The sequence below is a fragment of the Pollicipes pollicipes genome, unplaced genomic scaffold, assembly GCF_011947565.3.
Source record: "Pollicipes pollicipes isolate AB1234 unplaced genomic scaffold, Ppol_2.1 Scaffold_4002;HRSCAF=4701_pilon_pilon_pilon, whole genome shotgun sequence".
NCBI lineage: Eukaryota > Metazoa > Arthropoda > Thecostraca > Pollicipedomorpha > Pollicipedidae > Pollicipes > Pollicipes pollicipes.
In genome coordinates this window covers 10,990,706-11,014,129 of record NW_023596420.1, presented here as the reverse complement: position 1 = coordinate 11,014,129, position 23,424 = coordinate 10,990,706, and the positions used below count along the sequence as shown (strand labels likewise).

General features: G+C 61.1%; 2 protein-coding genes across 2 annotated transcripts in view; one reads left to right on the top strand and one right to left on the bottom strand.

Annotated features, from left to right (window-relative positions):
* The window catches only part of PolE1 (DNA polymerase epsilon catalytic subunit 1), a 48,404-nt gene that overhangs the window by 7,477 nt on the left and 17,503 nt on the right, over positions 1-23,424 (top strand). Inside the window, exons 2-26 of the mRNA XM_037216804.1 lie at positions 1,092-1,218; positions 1,719-1,937; positions 2,692-2,820; positions 4,823-4,917; positions 6,085-6,325; positions 6,741-6,890; positions 7,287-7,453; positions 8,505-8,637; positions 9,030-9,143; positions 9,551-9,763; positions 10,270-10,359; positions 11,112-11,217; positions 13,917-14,115; positions 14,680-14,818; positions 15,478-15,597; positions 16,103-16,251; positions 16,801-16,888; positions 17,681-17,830; positions 18,379-18,468; positions 18,919-19,031; positions 19,421-19,571; positions 20,250-20,464; positions 21,430-21,613; positions 22,029-22,181; positions 22,665-22,841. Coding sequence (XP_037072699.1) covers positions 1,092-1,218; positions 1,719-1,937; positions 2,692-2,820; positions 4,823-4,917; positions 6,085-6,325; positions 6,741-6,890; positions 7,287-7,453; positions 8,505-8,637; positions 9,030-9,143; positions 9,551-9,763; positions 10,270-10,359; positions 11,112-11,217; positions 13,917-14,115; positions 14,680-14,818; positions 15,478-15,597; positions 16,103-16,251; positions 16,801-16,888; positions 17,681-17,830; positions 18,379-18,468; positions 18,919-19,031; positions 19,421-19,571; positions 20,250-20,464; positions 21,430-21,613; positions 22,029-22,181; positions 22,665-22,841 — 3,712 coding nt within the window. The remainder of the gene's footprint in view (positions 1-1,091; positions 1,219-1,718; positions 1,938-2,691; positions 2,821-4,822; positions 4,918-6,084; positions 6,326-6,740; positions 6,891-7,286; positions 7,454-8,504; positions 8,638-9,029; positions 9,144-9,550; positions 9,764-10,269; positions 10,360-11,111; positions 11,218-13,916; positions 14,116-14,679; positions 14,819-15,477; positions 15,598-16,102; positions 16,252-16,800; positions 16,889-17,680; positions 17,831-18,378; positions 18,469-18,918; positions 19,032-19,420; positions 19,572-20,249; positions 20,465-21,429; positions 21,614-22,028; positions 22,182-22,664; positions 22,842-23,424) is intronic.
* On the bottom strand, positions 11,373-12,917 carry LOC119093791 (uncharacterized). The gene is made up of 2 exons (XM_037216802.1): positions 12,497-12,917; positions 11,373-12,064 (listed from the first exon to the last, which is right to left on the bottom strand). Exons 1-2 carry the CDS (start codon positions 12,755-12,757, stop codon positions 11,819-11,821), a joined length of 507 nt encoding a protein of 168 aa, XP_037072697.1. The 5' UTR covers positions 12,758-12,917; the 3' UTR covers positions 11,373-11,818.

Sequence of the window (23,424 nt, the reverse complement as noted above, 5' to 3'; positions counted from 1 at the left end):
ACTATCGCCAGCTCGCCGGCCTCTTCCTCTGACGTCAGGCAGCGCTGGCGGGCGCCCGAGTCACGCGCCAGTTGGCGAAGGCCTCGGCCACTGGTGCGGCTGGGGAGGGGCGGTGTCGTGCCCCCCGTGATGTGGCAGACCGAGCAGCGCGGCATCCTCCGGGCTCCGGGCGCGTGCCATTCGGCTGAAGCGACGACACATGCCGGCCCGAGACAGGCCTTGCTGTCGCCCGGGCCAGACGAGTGATTTGGACCCCTCGGATGGCCTGGGAATCGTTCGGCGGGCGGTGAACTCGAGGGTTTCTCTGATTCAGTCGTAGACGCTCTATGCGGACTCTACATGTAAGACTCCGCGGCTGACCAGCCGGCCGTGCCTGCTCATCCGTTGGTCACAGGCTCGTCCCGCTGTGGTACGCTTGTGGGCTTACCGAGCAGAGCGGAACACTCAATGATAGGCATGGTGGGTCGCGTTTTCCCGAATCAGAGCCATCTGTGTTATAAAAAGCACGCGACTGGCGGTGGACCAGTTCGTTGTCAAGTATCTAGCGTGGGATATAAGTGCGAATGAATTGGGCATGAATTTTATGTTATCTCTGTGACAGCATTGGTGCTGAGGAAAACATCACGGCCATCCCAAATATGCCCCAGACGGACCTGACTTCAGAGTGACTAACCAGCCATCCGACATGTCTGGGTGTACGTTCGTAACCGGGACGCCGCCCTCCGCGCGTCGTCCGTGCTGAGACAGCACAGGCGGATAGGAATTCTGACCGAAGACGTGTGCACCTCAGTGATACGTGCGCGTTGCTCGGGCGCGGGCCTCTGGGCTGCGTGATGCTGGTGACGTGCTGGGTGGACGAGTTTGCCGCCCGACGCGATATCGAGTACTTACCACCTCCGGGGCCTACGTCTGCGGCGGTATTTTTCGAGTCGGAACCGGCGGCCGCGTATCTCACACCCCGCTTCCGCCGACGTCCCCGTCCTCACCCCTCCCCCTCCCCCTCCCCCGCAGCGTGTGTCGCCGCACCGTCCCTCCCCCCCCCCCCCCCCCTCCTGAGCGGGGCGTGATGAGACGGGCCTGCGTGTCGCCAGGAAGGAGGATGCCTCCCAGAAGCGGCTGCAGAACTCGCTCGACAACGACGCCATCGACACCAAGTTCGGGTTCTGCCGTGCCCGCGACGTGTGCGAGCGCGTCGGCTGGCTGCTCAACTTCCACGCGGTAGGCGGGCGGCCGCCGCGGCACGGCCGCTGCCCCGCCGGGGTCGCTCCCGACTGTGGGGCGGTGGTGAGGCTGCCGGTGGAGGCTCCGTGGCCAGATGTTCGGTGGGGTGTGCGGCTCGTGTGCGCAGAGTGGGCGCACTGGGGCATCAGCGCTGGTATGTGCATTGCGATATCGACGGTGCTGACTTGATGTCTCGGACTTGTCTTAGGAACATGGCTCCTCCCCACCAGGGTAAGAGGTGGGCGACGCCATGAAGCCTCAGCAGCCGAGTGCGGCGTTCAGTGCCAATGCAGGCTGGATGTCACAGCACGCCATTTCATTTCACCCGTCTTTTGTGGGAACCGTCCAGCCAAACACTCGTGTTGTGTGGCGCCTGCGCCTCTCTGGCGATGAACCGCGCTTTGTTAGTTCACGATTGGGACTACCGCTCGTATGACATCAGACAGCTCTGCACCCTCCTGATGGGAAGGGAAATACCCACGCTCTGTCCTCGCCAGACGGAGGTGCTGGACGAGGACAAGCGGCTGGTGGGCGCCGTCGACTACTACTTCCTTCAGGAGAACGGCGGCCGCTTCAAGGTCTCGCTGCCCTTCAAACCGTACTTCTACATCCTACCGGAGGAGGGCACCCACGAGGAGATCGTCGCCTTCCTCTCCAAGAAGTATGCCGGCATCGTGGTCGGCATCGAGCCCGTCTCCAAGGAGGACCTGGACCTGGTAAGATGCTGTCGAGTCTGGCGGAGGCCGGCGTCGGTGCCGCCGGTGTCGGCTTCACTCGTGTCGCGCACAGCGGGCGCCGTCGTCTCATTTTTGTGCGGGCTGCGCGGCGATTGGGTGGCCCGACGATCTTGGGTTCGAATCCCGAAGTTTCGAAGTTTCTGGAGTTTTATTTGCAGGCTCCTACCTCAATTGATATTCGGTTGGTCGTTGGTGTTTCACGCGAATGTCCTATTAGCTGTCTTCTTGTTGTCATTCTCATTGTTTTTGTTATCGAATGTCTTGTTTGAACAATGCCTTTTTGTAGGCGTCATTAAAATGTTTCGTCCAAACTTTTTGATCGACTGGACATTTGTGATCTGAATTTGCGCTGAGCAGCGCGTGGTGCGTGCACCTGGACCCCACCATCCGAACGTGGACCTCCGGACTAACGGCAGAAGCTTGTTGCGAAAGTAACTCCCCATAACGTAGTGTGTTGCTAAATGTGCGGCTTGCTGCGGTGGCACTTGCTTTAGATTAAGTATTGCTTGGTGGGGAACATTTCGCATAATGGTAGGGTATGTACGTGTTGTGTTTCACTGCTTCACTGTTGTTATTCTATTTTGTTTTTGTCTTACTCTATAGTTTGGCAGCCAGTTTTCCTTGCCTCGCCACTCTGTAGATGTGATGTGACGACGCGCGCATGGCACGAAGCTTGGCGACAAACAGACAGCCGTCCATTCTTGCGTCACCATGTCGCTTGCCTCCCTCCCAGCCGAACCACCTTGTGGGCCTGAAGAGGAACTACCTGAAGCTGTCCTTCCTCACCGTCAGCGAACTGCAGAAGGTCAAGCGGGACGTGCTGTCGGCGGTGCGACGGAACAGAGAGCGGCGCCAGTCGCAGGTCAGAGGTCACTGCATTCTGAAACGGCGCCGCCGCCGTCCGCCCGCGGCGTGCCGGCGGTTGTCCTCTCGCGACGTCTGGGCTTGTCTTCTCGCCGCGTCCGGGCTCGTTCTCTCATCACGTTTAGGCCCGTCCTTTCGTCGCGCCTGGGCCGCGCCGTCCTCTCGTCCCCTCGCCGCGTCTCGCTCGTCCTTTTCTGGCCGCGTCTCGACCCGTCCTCCCTCCGCGTCTCCCTCGTCCCTTTCTCGCCGCGTCTGGGCCCGTCCTCTCGCCGCGTCTCGCCCGTCCTTTTCTGGCCGGGTCTGGGCCCCTCCTCCCGCCACGTCTCGCTCGTCCTTTTCTCGTCGCGTTTGGGCTCAAACCCCAGCGGGCCGGAGACCGAAGACCGGAGACCCGGCGACCTTCCTTGCGTCGGATAATCGGCGCGAGTCACGTGATAGGACTGCCTGTGATTGAAGGCACCAGTGCGTGGTGGCGGTCTGCGGTAAACGCTGATGTGGAGTATCGCACGTTGGCGCACTCTGTGTGCTACTGACTTATACTCGCCCCCGTGGCGGCACCGGCTTCGGCCAGTGTAGGGGACCGAAACTTCACTGCAACTTGCATCCAGCCTACGATGTGTCCTAAATCTAAACTCATGGAGACTGCTCCTTGGGAGCAGTCTTCACTTCCATCGCCAAGAGTGGATGTTTCGCTATCAAACATGCAAAAGCAACGCGTTCTCATGACGGAACTTGAAGACACAGCCTTAGAGCACATAGCCTCCTTTGACGGATGCGTGATGACTTATGCGGATGGTTCGAAGACGGATGCAGGTGCGGGGTGCGTTTGTGTGTGTGGATCCACAACACGGTCATTCACACAGCCCGCACACGCGTCGGTCTTCACTTCCGAGCTTATGGCCATCAGCAAAGCCCTCTGTCTTATTGAGGTAGACGATAGCAGTTTGCATTTGATTTTTTCCTTGAGCAGTCTCCCGGCTGTTGGTGGCTTCTCCTCGTCGAATCCACTGGTCCAGGACATCCGATCGTGTCTTAGCTCGCTGGATCGAGCAGGAAACACGGTCGTACTGTGCTGGATCCCAGGTCACGCGGGGACCTGCGGAAACGATCTTGCTGACGCAGCAGCAAAGCGCGCTACGACAGGGACGCGTATTCCTACCACACCACTACCAGCTCAAGACATGTACCCTGCAGCGTCGTTCATGCAGAAGCGATGGCAGTTCCACTGAAAGTCCCCGAGCGCCAAACAGCAGAAGTCAGTGAAACCCCGTACTGGACTATGACAGTGTTTTCGCAAGAATAGGAGGGAGGAGGTTGCCCTCTGTCGGTTGCGCATAGGCCACACATATGCTACGCACCGTCACCTGTCATTGGCTGGGGACAGACCACACTACAGTTGATGCTCTGACCCGCTGTCCGTGCATCACGTACTCGTCGCTTGCCGTCACCTTACAGCAACGAGAGTGCAGTTTTTCGGACACAACGCCCAGAGTCGCACGCTATGTCACTTTTTAGGGGATTGTTCGCATGCTCTCGAGTCTGGTAGTGTTGCAGTTTCTTCGCGTTGTAGACGTCCCAGTAATCTTTTCATCATGATACCAGGCCTGCTCATCAAGGCTTGGTAGGGTGACGCGATTGATGCACTTGCCTGATTTGCGGCTCTGGGTAAAATGACAGTCATGGGCGCTGCATGACCTACAACAGTCGATGCGCCCCCAAACCTAAATCATCATCATCATCATCATCATCACGACCCATACTCACCTCCAGCATGCGGACACCACTCGGCTCCATGTTCATGTAACCGAACGCCGGATGGGTCAGCTGCGGGCTCAAACCCGCCTCATGCGATCTGCGTACACCTTGTACTCACTATAACCCGCTAGTTGAACAACACAATTTAACATCGCTTCCTGCCGTACACCCTTGGCGTGCGGCATGTGGCGCGAACGCCGCACTGCGCCCGCTGCTGTTGTTGCACCTCCCGGCACGGCTTCCAGACGGCGTACTCGGAGCTGCTGACGTCGTACATGACGGGCGCCGACGGGGACGAGCCGGACAACAAGAACCAGATGGACAACGTGGTGGACATCAGGTACGGAGTCGGCTCTGCGCCGCGCCTCCAGTCTCCGCCGCGTCTCGCCGATGGACGCTTCCCTTCCGCACCTTCTCTCTTTCCTCCAGCCCCTCCTTGGTTTTCCTCCTGCTCTCTTGTCTCACTCCCCCCCCCCCTCTCTCTCTCCCGTCGCCCATCCGTATGGGAGGGTGGACGTCAAGAACGGGTACAACCTCTCTCTCTCCGTCGCCCATCCGTATGGGAGGGTGGACGTCAAGAGAGGGCACAACCTCTCTCTCTCCGTCGCCCATCCGTATGGGAGGGTGGACGTCAAGAGCGGGTACAACCTCTCGCTCGCGTCACCCATCCGTATGGGAGGTTGGACGTCAAGAGAGGGCACAACCTCTCTCTCTCCGTCGCCCATCCGTATGGGAGGGTGGACGTCAAGAGCGGGTACAACCTCTCGCTCGCGTCACCCATCCGTATGGGAGGTTGGACGTCAAGAGAGGGCACAACCTCTCTCTCTCCGTCGCCCATCCGTATGGGAGGGTGGACGTCAAGAGCGGGTACAACCTCTCGCTCGCGTCACCCATCCGTGTGGGAGGGTGGACGTCAAGAGAGGGCACAACCTCTCTCTCTCCGTCGCCCATCCGTATGGGAGGGTGGCCGTCAAGAGCGAGTACAACCTCTCGCTCGCGTCACCCATCCGTATGGGAGGGTGGACGTCAAGAGCGGGTACAACCTCTCTCTCTCCGTCGCCCATCCGTATGGGAGGGTCGGACGTCAAGAGCAGATACAACCTCTCTCTCTCCGTCGCCCATCCGTATGGGAGGGTGGACGTCAAGAGCGGGTACAACCTCTCGCTCCGTCGCCCATCCTTATGGGAGGGTGGACGTCAAGAGCGGGTACAAGTGAAGTTGCGAAGTCGACTCGTGGAGGTGTGGGGGTCTGTCATCAGGCGCAGATACTGTGTTTGCAGTGGCCGTGCTCGGATGAGCCCCGCCACACGTGGCGGCCATTGCTTTTGCGCTAAGAAAAGTCAGCAAAAGCGTGTAGCAGTTGGTCGGTTAGAACCCCGGCGAGGTGTTGCAGCGCCGTCCGGGACGACCGAGGTCGCACATCGGGGCCGTAGTCGCACGGTCTGGCAGCGAGCTGCCGCTGCGAGTCTGCAAGCGCACCCTTTCTTGCCCCCTCCCCTGTCTGCAGAGAGTATGACGTGCCGTACCACGTGCGCGTCAGCATCGACAACCAGCTGTTCATCGGCAAGTGGTACAGCGTGCGCACGCGCGGCCAGGAGCCGCCGCTGATCACGCTGCGGGCGGACCTGCTGGAGTGGCCCGACTGTATCGTGCTGGCGTACGACATCGAGACGACCAAGCTGCCACTCAAGTTCCCCGACGTCAAGACTGACCAGATCATGATGATCTCCTACATGGTGGACGGCCAGGTGCGGCAGCGGCGGCGAACGCGAGGCTCTCCGCCGAGGGCGGGGGGGGGGGGGGGACGAGCGCTGTCGGCGTGGTAGCTCAGTCATACATTGAAGCCTACGATGAGATCATTTCCGCCCGCTGACTGGGTCTTGTGATAGTCGACTGATGTTAAGCAATGGGGCTTAGTAAATACCATGTGGGTAAATGCCGGGTAAATACCGACTGGTGAAATAACCGGAAGTACCACGTGGCTTATTTGCGTGGGTGAATTACTACTGCGTTCGTTATTCAATGACCTTGCTGACTGATGCCAGGTTTGAGCTTTGTTGCTGACTGCGCCACCGCGTTTTAACCACTAGCCCACTAATTTTCTGTAGTCGGGATTGCCATGCATTTTGTCCTGTGACGTCCCAGCAATGTCGCTGCCGCCAGGGCTTTCTCATCACGAACCGCGAGATTGTCAGCCAGGACATCGACGACTTCGAGTACACCCCGAAGCCGGAGTTCGAGGGGCCGTTCGTCATCTTCAACGAGCCGAACGAGGCCGCTGTGATTCAGCGCTTCTTCGACCACATTCTTGAGGTGAGGGTGCTGTCGAGGCTGTCGGCCGCGGCGCCGGGCTCTCCCCCAACAGCACCCGCTGGAGCAGCTGCTCTGGCCGTCGGTGCGGCCCTGGACTCGGCGCCGCTGCCGGCGACACGTAAGGGTTTTGATTTTTTGAACATCTTGATAGCATTTCAAAGTACTGGCCTGAATTGCAAGCAACGATGCACCTTAACGTTTATTTTAAACCATCCGCTTTGTTCGGCATGTGCAACTAGGTCTTATTCCAAGCCCTGAGATTCATGACAAAAATGAGTCAATGCGTGCGCCTTCTTACCAGCGGCGGACTACCGCCCCGTGCGCCCCCCCCCCCCCCCCCCCTCCACTCACGCACAATCGGACGGGGCCTTCTCACTCGCCGCCCCCGTCCGACAGATCCGACCGCATATCTTTGTCACCTACAACGGCGACTTTTTCGACTGGCCGTTCGTCGAAGGCCGCGCCGCCGTGCACGGCCTCGACATGGCCCAGGAGATCGGCTTCGCCAAGAACAACGAGGGCATCTACGTGTCTCGTCCGAGCATACACATGGACTGCCTCTGGTCAGTGGTGGGGCGGGCTATGGGGGCGGCACCACAGTGCTTCTGCCCTTGGGTGCGGCTGTTCGGGCAGGAAACACTTGCGAGGACAAGTGCGACGCGCAGCCGGCCGCCAAGCGTTCAAAAGAACTGGCTTAGGGCAGCAAAGCATAAGCAAATGAAATTTTGGAAATCTCCCTGGAAAGGCATGATCATTCCACGGGAGCTTCAGTATGGCCGCTGCACACGCTGACGCTCTTTGGAAGGGTGCAGGACCAGAAGTAAGGAGAGATCATACCCGCCCATCCGCGCACCTGTGCTCTGACGGGCGGATTCTCACCTGCCGTGGGCAAGAGGCGTACGTTGTGTGTATTCTGGCTTGGTCTCCGTTTTGCGGTGCAGTGACCCCCGAGGTGTGCAGCCTGTTCTCAACGGATTCCCGTTCTCACAAGGTGTGAGACCGCAGCCTGTTCTCAACGGATTCCACGTGCTGGCCTCGGCTGACCCAGGCGGTGGCGGAGGTTCTGTCGAGGCGTCCGCGACAGTCGATCGTGCTCAATCTGACATCAGTGTCGCTGCACTCCCCCCCCCCTCCCCCTACTGGGGTACTAGCCTGACGCCGGTCTCAGTGCAGCCGGGCGTCCTCGGTCCGTGCGCAGCCGGGCGTGCTCGGTCCTTATGTAGTCGGGTGTCCTCGGTCCGTATGTAGCCGGGTGTCCTCGATCTGTGTGTAGCCGGATGTCCTCGGTCCGTATGTAGCCGGATGTCCTCGGTCCGTGTGTAGCCGGATGTCCTCGGTCCGTGTGTAGCCGGATGTCCTCGGTCCGTGCGTAGCCGGATGTCCTTGGTCCGTGCGTAGCCGGATGTCCTCGGTCCGTGCGTAGCCGGATGTCCCTGGTCCGTGCGTAGCCGGATGTCCTCGGTCCGTGCGTAGCCGGATGTCCTCGGTCCGTGTGTAGCCGGATGTCCTCGGTCCGTGCGTAGCCGGATGTCCTCGGTCCGTGTGTAGCCGGATGTCCTCGGTCCGTGCGTAGCCGGGTATCCTCGGTCCGCGCCTGACCCGCCCCTGTTTCAGCTGGGTCCGCCGCGACTCGTACCTTCCGGTCGGCTCGCAGAACCTGAAGGCCGTGGCCAAGGCCAAGCTGCGCTACGACCCGGTCGAGCTGAACCCGGAGGACATGTGCCGGATGGCCAACGAGGAGCCGCAGGTACGGCCGGCGCGCTGCCGCCCGGTGCGGGGCGCTGAGGACTGAGGGTAGACGTCGGCCCGTGGGGCTTGTGATGAGTGCTGTGCTGCGGCGACGAGCCGAAGTGTTCGCTGGCTTGGCGTGCCACCGGCTCGGAGGGCGGTCATATCGTGCGCCAGGGATGGGATGAGTCACGTGCGTAGGGGTCGGCATTAGATGCGACTGGCGTTGTGGCGTTTTGTGAGCGTTGGATGGGGCTTTGATGTAGCTGTTTGTGAGAGACCAGCCGTGACCGTCGTGTCACGTGATCTGATCTGGTGATCTCGTGTCGTGATCTCCCTGTGGCCGTCACTTTCGGACTCGTGTCGGATCGTGTCACGTGGTCTGCATGTGTTGCACCCGTGCCCCGACAGGTGCTCTCCAACTACTCCGTGTCGGACGCCGTGGCCACGTACTACCTGTACATGAAGTACGTGCACCCCTTCATATTCGCCCTCTGCACGATCCTGCCCATGGACCCGGACGAGGTGAGAGCCCTGCGCAGGAAACGACAGTCATTCGTTCTCAATAACTCATTCAGCCAGGCATCCTCGTAGTTTAGCGTCATCTCGATGGAGGTCCCAATTTCTGATGTCACTTCTTCACATTGCTGTTCTATGCTGCTTTTGGAATCAGTATCATGCCTGATGGACCGGTTCCATTGGATACGGATCTTTCCTTGCGGACGCTGGATGGTGCCCCCGCTCACTGAGTGACGCTGCCCGTATCCAGCCTCGCCTCTTTCGTTATCAACAAGGTGACTGCGGCATGTCCGGATGAATGTGCGCAACTGCCTGGTGCCGATAGTCTGCTCGAACATGCCTTGCCGACTGCCCTGTGCTCGTCGGTAATCCGGCCGCTCGCCTGCTGATCGTGCCTCGGGCCTCTCCCCCAGGTGCTGCGCAAGGGCTCCGGCACGCTGTGCGAGGCCCTGCTCATGGTGGAGGCCTTCAAGGTCAACATCATCTTCCCCAACAAGCAGGAGACGGTGCACAACAAGATCACCGAGGACGGCCACGTGCTCGACAGCGAGACATACGTGGGCGGCCACGTGGAGGCCATCGAGTCGGGCGTGTTCCGCGCAGACATCCCCTGCCGGTTCCGCATGGTGAGTGCTCGCCGCGCGGCGGTGTCCCCTCCCGCCTCCTCGTGGTGCCGGCGGCGTGGGCGGTGGCGTTGGGAGTGGATGGGCGCCCGGCCGTGGCGCATCGCCAGGGTCGTCTGTGGATATGCGAGCGGGCGGCTACGCGCGCGCTTTTGGTGAAGCCCGCGGGGGCCGATGGTGCAATTCAGTGAAGTTGTGAAGCGTGGACTGGGAATGCAGTACAGCCTGAAGAATGCCGCGTGTGTGACATGCGGAGGGAGTGTTCGCTCATGTCCTCTACGCCAGGGTGAGGGGTAGAGCGAGTTAGAAACCGCCGGCTATAGTGATTGTAGGCCGGAGTTGCCCGCAGTCTGACGCGTACAGGGTCCAGGCGGCCGATCAGCCGGCCCGCCTGGCCGTCTGGCCATCTGGCCGGTACTACGGTTCATGTGATGACCGCCGTGTGGCGTCCAGCCAGAAGCCCGGATCTCTAGCATCGGGTGACGTTCGGTGTGGTCCAACGTTGGCAGGTCCCCGAGGCGTTCCAGAAGCTGCTGGAGAACGCCGACGCCACGCTGCGCTTCGCCATCGAGGTGGAGGAGAAGATCCCCATAGAGCAGGTAGGGCGCGACGTCTGTTACCTGTCGTCTGTTGTCCGTTGTCTTTTGTTCGTCGTCTGTCTTCTGTCGTCTGTTGTCTGTCGTCTGTTCTCCGTCGTCTGTTGTCCGTCGTCTTTTGTTCGTCGTCTGTCTTCTGTCCTCTGTTGTCTGTCGTCTGTTGTCTGTCGTCTGTTGTCCGTCGTCTGTTGTCCGTCGTCTGTCTTCTGTCGTCTGTTGTCTGCTGGCTATTGACCGCTGTCTGTCGTCTGTCGTTTGTTGTCTGTCTTGTGTTGTCTGTCGCCTGTTGTCTGCTGTCTGTCGTCTGTTGCCTGCTGTCCGTCGTCTGCTGTCTGTTGTGTGCTGCCTGTCGCCTGTTGCCTGTTGTCTGTCGTCTGCTGTCTGTCGTTGATTGCCTGCTACCTGTCGCCTGTTGTCTGTTGTTTGCGGTCTGTCGTACGTCGCCTGCCATCACTGCTGTCACGGGTCGCGACAGTCCTGACAGTGAACTGGCTACATTCTGCATACCATGTGACCCTATTCAGGGTGTGGCAGCTGTGTTTGGGCTCAGTGTGTTACCAGACACCGCATGGCGCGTCGTCAGTGAGACAAGTTGTGCCCCCAATCCTGGTTTTGGTGGAAGGGGATCAGTTTGTATGGGCCCCTTGTCCGCTGCCAAGGTTTGGCTCTTGGGCATCACCACGGCTGTTGGTATGGCTCGGATAAGATCCATCTGTAAGCCTTCAAGGACGCGGTACTTGATCTGACGTTGGCAGGTCACCAACTACGAGGAGGTGCTGTCAGAGGTCAAGGCCAAGCTGGAAGACCTGCGCGACACGCCTAATCGCCTGGAGAACCCCATCATCTACCACCTGGACGTGGGTAAGTACCACCTAGAGAATCACTTCACCTACGTGTAGACGCGGAGGGGTGCCGCTTAGAGAATCACATCGTCTACCACCTAGACGTGGATAGGTAGTCCCTTCAGTATCTATCAGCCACCATCTGGATTGGGTATAAGTTTTCGGGAGAGCGGGTAATGAGCGGGACGATGGACAGTTTTATTGCGCTTGCTTTTTTGAGACGTAAGTGCGGCTGTTTCTGAAATGTTAGCACGATCGGCTTGCTCGAAAAATAGCTTTGTATGATAACTTTCCGTTTCGTGGCAGCCTGTTCCCCTTGCCATTAAGTGTGTTGGCTGGTCTATCGGTCCGTCCGCTGGAGCTGGACAGCCCGCCAGCGCCACTAATAAGCTGGTCCATATGCCGCTTGTCCGTTGCCTGATCCGGCCGGTCGGGGCTCAGTAGCTGTGTCAGTGGGGGACGTGAGCGCCACGGCGCCTCCTGCGGTCCTCCGTCGGCTCGCGTCGAACCCCGCTCGTCGGTCTGGGCGCCGCCACAGCCGCCGCTGCACGGCGACCCCGGGCCTCAGAACTCTGATCCGGCACCGGAGGCCCGGCGGCGGCGCCGGCGACCGCCCGCCGTCAGTGGAACACGGTGTGGCCGGGCGTCTCGACGTCGGCGCCAGGCTGGTGGCCCTCCCAGCGCCGGCGAGCCGCCTCGTACCGCTCGTAGAAGGCCACCTTGTCGGCCGGCGCGCCCGGCAGCGGCCGGTACGGCGGCGCGAAGAGGCGCGGGATGACGCCCGTCACCGGGTGCTCCTTGGCCACGTGCGGTTCGGTCGGCTCGTACAGCGGGTGTTTGAACTTGTCGCCGAACTGGATCCGTTTCTGGCGGCGGGATGAGAGCGGGTCGGCACGCGGGCGCGCTGTAGTCGTGTGTAGCCGGTTTGAGGGGCGTGGGTTGTCTTTATTCCCTGAGCTGTGACGCGCTCTGTGTCCATGTGGCAGACGGCCTTAACGGCAGGGATGTATTCGGCGGCGATCTTGAGGGGTCTCGTTGACAGCCCTAGTATAGTTCCAGGAAAGTTTTAATTTAGGCATCTTTGTATTTGAACTATTAGTCCGGATTCTCAAGCGGATTTGGATTGCCAAGAAAACCAGGAACAGGTTGTTATTGTTACTGAGTTGCGGGGGGAGGGGCGATTGGTCGGCTCGAGGAAACTGCGTATAAAGCCGCTCGTGGTCAATCCCTGCGATCCCCGCGATCCCGCCACACACGCGATCACAGCAGGAGGCCGTGGCCGGCTGGGCCGTACCTACCTCGGTGGTTTCGGTGAACGGCGGGTCGGTGACGGCCTTGTACGAGGGCCCCTGGTCCATGCTCGGGTAGCGACAGCTGAAGTTGATGGTGCGCAGCTTGTGCAGCGTGTCGCTCCACTCCTGCTCGACGGTGGGCGGCGGCGGCGGCGGCGGGCCCGGGTTCACCTTGTCGTCGGTGTGCTGCAGGTACCAGACCATCGCCGCGTCCCACTCGGACGTGGTGCGGGGCAGCCGGTGGCCATGCGTGAAACAGTTCGTCATGCTGGTCGATGCGATGTGTCGCGGTGGCGTCCAATACGCGCTCGGTGGTTCGGTTGCGGATGGCGCCCGGCTACGCCAGGATTTTGAATCTAGTCATTTCGGAGGGCTGAAGGTTTTCACTCGAATGTTAGACTTGGGTCAGTATCGTTTAGCCCGTGGATGTCGCTTTGCCATTTCGATGTGGTGGACAAACTCCTGTTGGAATTTACCTGCAAGGTCTCGTGCAATGAGACTAAGGAGTGCTCCGTGTTGCTAGATGTAATTTCGTCGGGTTTATGTGGTTGCGCATGGCTTTTGTCAGGTATCTGCATATTTTGCTAGGAATCCAGTGTCGGCGTCTTCATGAAACAGCACATATCTACGTGGATTTTGCGCGTATGCACCAGATAGTTTTAAAAGCCGTCTGGCGAAACCCAAGATTCCGCGCGTGCCGTGTGCAGTAACGCGGATGTGGTGACGCATCGGGGCGTGACCATTTGTTAACGAACGTCTGCCACTGTCATTAGGTACGAGTTTTGGCGACATTCACATCTCCCCGTGAGCGCTTTGTCTTACACATTGTGGTATTCGACATCATCTGGAGATTTGCATTTAGGTTTGATGAGCGGTTTCGTGATCTAGCGTTATGGAGAAACAAAGTAATTTATTTTTCTGCTGTCTTCTGCTATTTTCGATAAAGGCACGTTGCCGAAATATCAGCACCATCCTTGTCTCCATTCTCCTGGTTTTTCTCCGAGGAATGAGGGTATTACTACTGGCTGCTGTCTTACTTATATTTGCATCGACGACCTGTTGTTTTAGTGCCCAGTATGGAATATCGAAGATTGTAACGCTCGTAGCAAAAAAAGCAAAACAAAAAGCATGGGACATTATGCTGTAAGACTTGTGTAATGGTACAAGTTTCTCCACGCATATCTGTTGCCACGAGCCTGGACATCCTTGTCGAGTCCAGTACCGTCGTGTTGGTGAAGTATCACATGTTCGCGGAAAAGGAATAGATGGCATTTTAGCCTCCACTAGTAAACGTCAGATCCTGCACCTGGCCACGTGTAGTCACGCGGGTGCCACAACGCATGCCCAGCGTCACGCTAGCACGCGACTCAGAGCGGTCACATCCAGTGCCTGACCGTCGGCCTGACGTGACGGCCCTGCCCGGCAGGCGCCATGTACCCGAACATCATCCTGACCAACCGGCTGCAGCCGTCGGCCATGGTGGACGAGGCCACGTGCGCCGCGTGCGACTTCAACGCCCCGGGCGCGCGCTGCCAGCGCACCATGAGCTGGATGTGGCGTGGCGAGGTGATGCCGGCCAAACGCAACGAGCTACAGCACATCCGGCAGCAGCTGGAGATGGAGAGGTAGGGCAGCCGGGCAGGTGCGGCGATGGAGCGGCAGCTGGGCTTGGGAAGGTGGGGCAACAGCTGGAGATGGAGAGGTGGGGCAGCCGGGCCAGGTGCAGCGCTGGAGCAGCTGGAGATGGAAAGTGGGCGGGGCACAGGTTGTGGATGGCGAGATGGGAGGGTTGTAGCGATGGGGGATGGCGGGGCTCTGGTCTCGCACGGAGCTTTGGTGGCGCGGCGGCAGGAGGTCCGGGAGGGGGGATATGTACGGGTTTGTGGTGTGCGGATGCAGGGGACAGATTCATCATTTAAGTGGGATGTGCGATTGAAAGATGTGTGATACGTTGTTTGTAAAGGCTCAACCTTAGTGCCATTCTCTCTAAAGTGGTTAGCAAACCCGATTGCGCGATAGGTTCATTTTGGTCAGAAGTTCGTCCTGCCCTGTCTCCGCCCCCTGAGTGCAGATGCAGCGGAGAACGTGGCCTGAACGTGACCCTCATGACACCCACTGTGCCCATTGCCCCGCCCTCTCCCGTGCGAGTCCCTATGCACGGCTGCGTGAGCCGCGCCATCCTGCGGCAGGTTCCCGCCGTACGTGGCGGCCGGCGCCGAGCCGACGCCCGGCGGCAAGGACCGGGCCTTCCATCAGCTGACGCGCGACGAACAGGCCGCCATCGAGAAGAAGCGGCTCTCCGAGTACTGCCGGCGCGCCTATAAGAAGGTCCGTGATAGTGCTGAGGCGCGCGGCTCCGCGAGCTGCCTTAGGCCCGTCTGTCTCCTCTAGAGACAGTGGCCACAACAGTGGCGCCGAATCAAGGGCTGAGGGCTGTTTTCTGACGTCACAAAGGCACCTGTCGCCTGAAGGTTGGAGGGTTTCTCTCGCAGACCAGAGCCAAGGTCTGAGGAGAGAGAGGAGAGAGAGAGAGAGAGAGAGAGAGCTAGAGAGAGAGACGAGGATGAGAGAGAGAGAGAGGAGCAGGGAAGAAGGGAGAGGGAGAAGGGAGAGGGAGAGGGAGAGGGAGAGGAGAGGGAGAGGGAGGGAGAGGGAGAGGGAGAAAGGGAGAGAGGAGAGGGAGGAGGAGAGGGAGAGGGGAGGGAGGAGCAGGGAGGGAGTTAGGGAGAGGGAAGAGGGAGAGAGGGAGAGGGAAGAGGGAGAGAGAGGAGAGAAGGGCGGTTGTGATTGCTGCTTGATTGACTGAACATCTAATTACTGAAAGAGGGGGCCCCTAGAGAAAAGAAGGCGGGCGGCCAGCCAGCCAGCCAGCCAGCTGATCTACGACCAACATTCCGCCCAGAGCGTAGCATTCAGGTGACTGGTTCAGAAGACTTCAAACCGCCAGTCCGGCCGGATACAGTCCCTGACAGTGCGCTGTGCCGCAGGTGCACATCACACGAATGGAGGAGCGGCGCACCACCATCTGCCAGAGAGAGAACAGCTTTTACGTGGACACCGTGCGCGCCTTCCGCGACCGTCGCTACGAGTACAAGGCGCTCAACAAGGTAGGGCGGCGTCCGTGAGGCGGGCCGGGTGGAGGGGAAGCGCTGGTACCCTGCCGGGATGCGGGTGACTGCCGGTCTCCGTGTGGGGGAGTGGTGTCAGGAGCAGAGGTCAAGGGCCAGTCAGAGATTTGCCGTGCCCTTCCGGGGTCGGCGTCGGGGGTTTTGTCCGTTAATTTTGGTGGAGACGATGACGCTGGTGGATATTTGCAACCCGGACCGCCGTTTTGCTGTTGTGTGCCGCTGGCTCGGCTTGGGCCCCTGGACATCTTGAACGCAATAGTTCCCACCGTGTCGGCACTCATCTGGCCCGCGGTACACTGCTGGTACAGCGTCGCGCCCGCCCGGCGCGCTCTCGGTCCACACTCCGTCGCGGAGTGGGACCCTCCGCCCCAGTGTGGCGTCCTTGTCAATCTCCGACTCTGCTGGTGTTGGTCGCCCTTCGCGGCTGACGTCCTCGTCCCCCCGCCAGGTGGCGCTGACCGGCTGACCGGCCCTCCCTTTGCAGGCCGCCAAGAAACAGCTGTCTGAGGCGCAGGCGTCTGGCGACGTCGGCGCCATCAAGTCCAGCAACAGCCGCGTGGTGCTGTACGACTCGCTCCAGCTGGCCCACAAGTGCATCCTCAACTCGTTCTACGGCTACGTGATGCGGAAGGGGTGCGTGTTCCGTCTGTGGCTCGGAAATACCTCCGGCATATTGTGTTGGCTGCGTCAGCCGTCACTGCGCCGTCCTTGCTCTCGCTATGTGGTGGTCACACTATTGTGATGCCCGGGGGGGGGGGGGGGGGGGGGGGGGGGGACGGGACGTTGTGTCCGGAGCACACGACTGCTGTGAAGAGGACTCTGTAACTCAGTCACCGATGTTCCCGCCCGGTGACGTGCCATACCCGGCCACTGTGTGCGGGGTTGTGAGGTATCCATCCGCGGAGGTGAACGCTATGCGCTGTGTCCGGCTGTCCGCTGTGTGCGAGGTTGTGAGGTATCCATCCGCGGAAGGGAGCGCTATGCGCTGTGTCCGGCTGTCCGCTGTGTGCGGGGCTGAGGTGTCCATCCGCGGAGGTGAGCGCTATGCGCCGTGTCCGGCTGTCTGCTGTGTGCGGGGCTGTGAGGTGTCCAGCCGCGGAAGTGAACGCTGTGCGCTGTGTCCGGCTGCCCGCTGTGTGTGTGCGCGTGTGTGTGTGATGCCCGTGTCTCGCTGCGCGGCAGCGCTCGCTGGCACAGCATGGAGATGGCGGGGATCGTGTGCTACACGGGCGCCGGCCTCATCACCCGAGCGAGGGAAATCATCGAACAGGTCAGTCGGAGGTCAGGCGGCAGGTCAGGCTCAGGTCAGTCAGGTGGCATGGTTGGGCGAAGTCGCTGAAGTCGTAAGATTTGACGCGCCTCCGGCAAGAAAGTGAGGTAATGGAGGGGTCAGTCCCAGGTCACATAGTCGTGTCAGGTCAGGTTATACGGTCAGGTCAGGTCAGATCAGTAAATATAGAGCGTCTGCTCAGACGATGTTACTATCAAACGGCCTGGCGAGATAATTTTCGGATCGACTGGAACAGGTCAGACGATGTCGTGTCATGTCGCGTGCCCCCCCCCCCCCCCCTCTCCCCTTGCAGCTGGGATCGTGTCGCTCAAAAGATCGTTGACGTGTCATTGTCCGTCACGTGCCGCGTTATGCGTCTCGTGGTTCTCTGTCATGCTCACTGAGGGCGGAGGGTACGGACTCCTGGCCGGAGACCACGCCCGCTCCAGCGGGGGCTCCGAGCGGTGTGTGCCGGACGCTGGCCGGCAACCAGCGGGGGCTCCGAGCGGTGTGTGCCGGACGCTGGCCGCACCGGCGGGGTCTCCGAGCGGTGTGTGCCGGACGCTGGCCGCACCAGGGGGGGCTCCGGGCGGTGTGTGCCGGACGCTGGCCGCACCAGCGGGGGCCCCGAGCGGTGTGTGCCGGACGCTGGCCGCACCTGCGGGGGCTCCGAGCGGTGTGTGCTGGACGCTGGCGGCACCAGCGGGGGCTCCGAGCGGTGTGTGCCGGACGCTGGCAGCACCAGCGGGGGCTCCGAGCGGTGTGTGCCGGACGCTGGCGGTGCGTCGGCAGGTGGGTCGGCCGCTGGAGCTGGACACGGACGGCATCTGGTGCATCCTGCCCGCCTCCTTCCCGGAGAACTACGTCATCAAGACCACCAACGCCAAGAAGGCCAAGGTCACCGTCAGCTTCCCCAACGCCATCCTCAACTTGATGGTGAAGGTGAGCCGTGAGTCGCGAGCTGTGAAGTCCTGTGATGAGGGGCAGACGGGAAGATGCTGGTTCGTGCTATCGCCGACCCGTCGTTTACCGCGGATGTTGGATATTTGGTAAACACCGATGTATTGCATTTCCGTGTATGGCCTTTGTTTTCATTACACTGAAGGGGCGCTGCATTCTGCGCGCTTTGATGAGTTGTTAATTCATCGCACGCTGAGCGGCACTTCGTCGCGCTCTTACCGAATCCCTCGCCCGATTTCAGCCGACAAATTTGCCCGATTTTCCACTTCGGTGTTTTAGCGGGGCAAGTGTGCGATCTGCCATGGCTTTTACGAGGTTTGTTATTAACTACCTAATGACAATTTCATACGGCATGGAGTCGGCTAAGGCGCTCGTTTTGGGTTGCAGCCCAGCGCCGTTGGATCGCTAAACCCGATGCCTACGCCAGGCCACCGTAGGCTGTGGGTAGATCGCACGTACCAGATGTAATTGGTTGTGCGCTGGATGTAATTGATTGTGCGCTGGATGTAACGGCGGTGTCCGGCTTCCAGGACCACTTCACCAACGATCAGTACCACGACCTGGCGGACCCGGAGACTCTCAAATACACCGTGCGTGATGAGAACTCCATCTTTTTCGAGGTGCGTACACCCTCGTGACGACCTCCACACACCCTTCCTCCCGTCGTTCGGCACTCCGCTGTGGCCGGACTGACCTGTCGCCGTGTCTCCGAACTATTTGCCTCCGCTCTTAAGCCGGCAACGTTGGTGGAACCCTGATGAAAGACTCCGCGAGGAAGCGGCCTATTCCCCCGTGGAAACGCCGAGAACCCCTTCAGACTTGACGAAGGAATGCTAATTGTGTCTATAATGCCACCAGCATCATATGCTTCATAATGTTCTCAATACGCTTATCTACATGCATATCCGCTGGAGAGAACTAACTGGACCCATTTCTCAGTAGGGAGTGGGGACGCTTTAACGGCTTTGTTGTTACGTGTGGCGGTAAACAACGGCCGTACTGGCGGGATGTTGGCGCGTTGTTGGCATGCATCCAGGTCGACGCCATTTAAGAGTCTCTGTCCCTTTCAGGTGGACGGCCCTTACCAGGCCATGGTGCTTCCCGCCTCGAAAGAGGAGGGCAAGAAGCTCAAGAAGCGGTACGCCGTGTTCAACTTTGACGGCTCGCTGGCGGAACTGAAGGGGTAAGCTGTCACCGTTACCAGCGGCCTGGTAAACGGTCGGCCCGCAGTGCAGCCGGCCGGATTACCGCAGTGAGTGCACATCGGCAAACATTGGCTGTGAACAGTGCGACCTACGTTTAAAGTTCATCAGAGTTCGCTTCATCGCCGGAGCATGTTCGCCTTCGCCGCGTATTATTTCTCGAATGGCGCCCATTGTGCCACCGAGAAATCGCCAAGCCACGCCATCAGCGTTACACCCGGCCAAGCTGCCGTCCTCTCGGCCGCCGCCGCGGCGCGGTTCTTCCGTCCGCGGTGGCGCGCGGGCCGTGTCACGGCCGCCCGTCACCGCCGGAAGTTCGAGGTCCGCGGTGGCGCGCGGGCCGTGTCACGGCTGCCCGTCACCGCCGCAGGTTCGAGGTGAAACGGCGCGGGGAGCTGCAGCTCATCAAGATCTTCCAGTCATCCGTGTTCGAAGCGTTCCTCAAGGGCTCCACGCTGGAGCAGGTGTACGAGAGCGTGGCCAAGATCGCCGACTACTGGCTGGACGTGCTCTACAGCAAGGTGCGGGGCGCCGACACCGGCGACCGTCGCCGCGCGGGGGGGGGGGGGCGTCGAGCGGGGCGGGGACAGGCTGGATTTGGCCGTCGACGAGGCGTGTTCGTACGTCATGTGAGAGGGTCGTGTATGGAGATGCGGAGCTGAATCGGCGCGTCTGAGGCGTGCTCTCTTCTGCAGCGTTCTGCAATGACAGTCCGTCGTGGTCTCCCTGTATATAAGCCATTTGATGGCCTCAATCGACAGAAATTACCGAACCGTGGAGCCATAGTTTTCCGGTAGAGAGCATGGCCTCACTTAACGTCGGTCGGTGCTCCTAGCTCCCATCGGGGCAGACGGTTTCCGCCGTGAGACCATACCTTCGCGCGACCGTGCGTGACACCTTCCAGGGGCAGAAAAGTCCCCGGCACAACGCTGCGTGGCCTCCGCAAGGGGCAACATGCCCTCACGTAACTTCCATGACATTGGCCAGAGCAACTATGGCCTCATGTAGCCCTTCATCGCCTCGGCAAGGGAGTAAACATGCTTTCGCGTGATCCTCTTTACCGTCTATTAGACACTCGCATGTGTCCGTCTGGCGTTTGACGCCCGTCACCAGGGCCGAGCACGTCCTCACTCGGCCGTCGCTGCTGCCCGCCAGCCCACCACCGCAGCCTCGCCTGACCCACTGACGTGCACGGCCAGGGGGCGAACATGCCGGACTCGGAGCTGTTCGAGCTGATCGCCGAGAACCGCAGCATGTCGCGCAGTCTGGCCGACTACGGCGCGCAGAAGTCCACCTCGATCAGCACGGCCCGGCGCCTGGCCGAGTTCCTCGGCGATCAGATCGTCAAGGACGCCGGCCTGTCGTGCCAGTACATCATCTCCAAGAAGCCAGAGGGCGCGCCAGTGACGGAGAGGTAGGTCCCCGGGCACTGGCGACGATGCTGGGCCGGTGTGCCATGGGGGAGGAGGGCTGGGGATTGGTGCTCTCTTCATGAGGTGTGCTCTTTGCAGTGTTCACCAGCTCTGTCATTGGAGAACCAACTGCATTGTTGCGGGCAGTGATTATATCGCCCATGCTTTTCACTGGCAGGATTGATCCCATCCAGTCTTTGTAGGAGAAAAGCAAATGCACTTCCCCAGGTGGGACTGAGCGCTCCGCATTTGCAGAAGTGGTATGACTCCAGTGTACCGCTGGATGGCCCGCATCAGCACGAATCAGCATGATATAAGTCGCAGCTTAGGTGGCGCAGTCATTTGGAGGAACGTGTCATTTCTCTTAGCCCTTTTAGTCCAGTTTTAATCAGAACAGCGTCGTGAGCCCGCTCCTGGCTGTGGGCGGGTGTCTCCCATTCAAAGGCAGGCGCCGGTGGCCGCCCCGTCCGGTCCCGCAGCCGTCGGCCCCCGGCGGCGGTACCGCTGACCTCACCGCCGGGCCAGGACGGTACCGCTGACCTCACCGCCGGGCCAGGGCGGTGCCGCTGACCTCGCCGCCGGGCCAGGACGGTACCGCTGACCTCGCCGTAGGGCCAGGGCGGTACCGCTGACCTCGCCGCCGGGCCAGGACGGTACCGCTGACCTCGCCGCCGGGCCAGGACGGTACCGCTGACCTCGCCGCCGGGCCAGGACGGTACTGCTGACCTCGCCGCCGGGCCAGGACGGTACCGCTGACCTCGCCGCCGGGCCAGGGCGGTGCCGCTGACCTCGCCGCGGGCCAGGGCGGTGCCGCTGACTTCGCCGCCGGGCCAGGGCGGTGCCGCTGTCGTCGCCGCGGGGCCAGGGCGGTGCCGCTGACCTCGCCGCGGGGCCAGGGCGGTGCCGCTGACCTCGCCACCGGGCCAGGGCGGCGCCGGCGGTACCGCTGACCTCGCTGCCGGGCCAGGGCGGTCCCGTTGGCCATCTTCCAGGCCGAGCCGAGTGTGAAGCGGCACTACTTGCGCCGCTGGCTCAAGGACTCGTCGCTCAAGGACTTCGACATCCGCCAGATCCTCGACTGGAGCTACTACATCGAGCGGCTGGGCGGCACCATTCAGAAGATCATCACGATCCCGGCGGCGCTGCAGGGGGTGCGTGCTGCCGTTCGCTGGCGGGGGGTGCTCGCCACGAGAGCCCGCTAGAACTGGTTTGGGTGCAACCCTTCGTTGCGCTCTGATGTCTGGGCAGGTGGCACTGTTTCCTATGGCAGGAATGCGGGAGTGACTGGGACCGGTGCGATTGCTGTGGACTGGAGACGGTGTGCTCTGCGCTGCTGGTCGAGTTTGGGGATGCCTTGCGCGGGGCGTTGAGAGTGGGGTGTCGCGGGCTCTCGTGCGCTGTTTGGCGCAGCGCACCAGGAAGGCAGCTGGAAGCACTGTGGTCCATCATGCTGGCGTGGCAGCGGCGAGGTACGCCTCGCGGCCGGCTGTGACTCACCTGTGAGCCGGCGGGCAGGGGTCACGGTCCCAGGACCTGGCTGACGCCACACCGCCCACCCGCCGCCAGGTGCCCAACCCCGTGCCGCGCGTGCAGCACCCGGACTGGCTGCACAAGCGCATGGTCGAGAAGAACGACACGCTGAAGCAGCGCAAGATCTCGGACATGTTCCAGGCGGGCGCCAAGCCGGCCGCGCCGCCGCCGCCGGCCGCCGATCGCACGGTAACGACTCGCCGCCCACGCCACGTACCGGTCGATGGCGCGGGATGCTGTCATCGTCATCACGTGATGATGGTGGCGGCTGCCGTGCGCCGCGCTCTCTCGCCGAGCAGTGCGCGCTCGGCGAGAATCGGTGTGTGGCTCCGTCCCGCTCCTCCGCTCAGAGGCTGTAGATCGAGTAGAATCGTGTGCCGATGGCCAGCTTCCAGGCCGAGCCCAGCGCCGCAGACCATCCTGGCACGACGGCCCGGTAGCAAACTTGGCTGTTTTCGGTGTGGTTTATATCTGTGTCCATTCATTCTGCCCGCAAAGAATCAATTGAGTCTCGTCTTCACACGGGCGAACTGGCGGCCGGCGTCCATCTGCCACTGCCGTTTGTTCTGCTGCAAACGTCACGCACCACCAGGCGCACGCGGCCGCAGCGGCTCGTAACACACGCAGCGCGACAGGACACGGGCCGTGATCGGGGGCGCCATCTGCCGGCAGGAGGCGGACGGTGCCTGCGGCGACATCGAGGACCTGGCCTCGCCGGCCGGGCCTTCCGGCCGCCGCCCGATGGTCACCAAGCGGAAGCGACCCACTTCTGGTGCCGAGGAGGCGGCCGTCCTGAACAAGGGCTGGCGCGAGGCCCTCGGCTCGCCGCCGCCGCTCGGCGAGGACAAGGTCAGGGCGGGTCGACCGCGTGGGGCGGGGTGGGGGGAGGGGTGGCGGGGCCAGGGAAGGGCTGCAGCTGCGACATGTCACGGGGGCGGGAAGTGCTACGTGTTTGCTATCTAGGCTGGGAGGCAGCTTCTTCGGCGGGTGGTTTCGTGGTCGTCATGGCGACAAACTCAGTGGTGCCGCGTAGAGTGATAGCGCCCGGAGGAAAACACCAAGCTCTTACATTCTGCTGAGCTGCGCTGGGTCACCACTGATCCTGTGAACACTGCGCTGGGTCACCACTGATCCCGTGAACACTGCGATGGGTCACCACTGATCCCGTGAACACTGCGCTGGGCCACCACTGATCCCGTGAACACTGCGCTGGGCCACCATTGATCCCGTGAACACTGCGCTGGGCCACCATTGATCCCGTGAACACTGCGCTGGGTCACCACTGATCCCGTGAACACTGCGCTGGGTCACCACTGATCCCGTGAACACTGCGATGGGTCACCACTGATCCCGTGAACACTGCGCTGGGCCACCACTGATCCCGTGAACACTGCGCTGGGCCACCATTGATCCCGTGAACACTGCGCTGGGC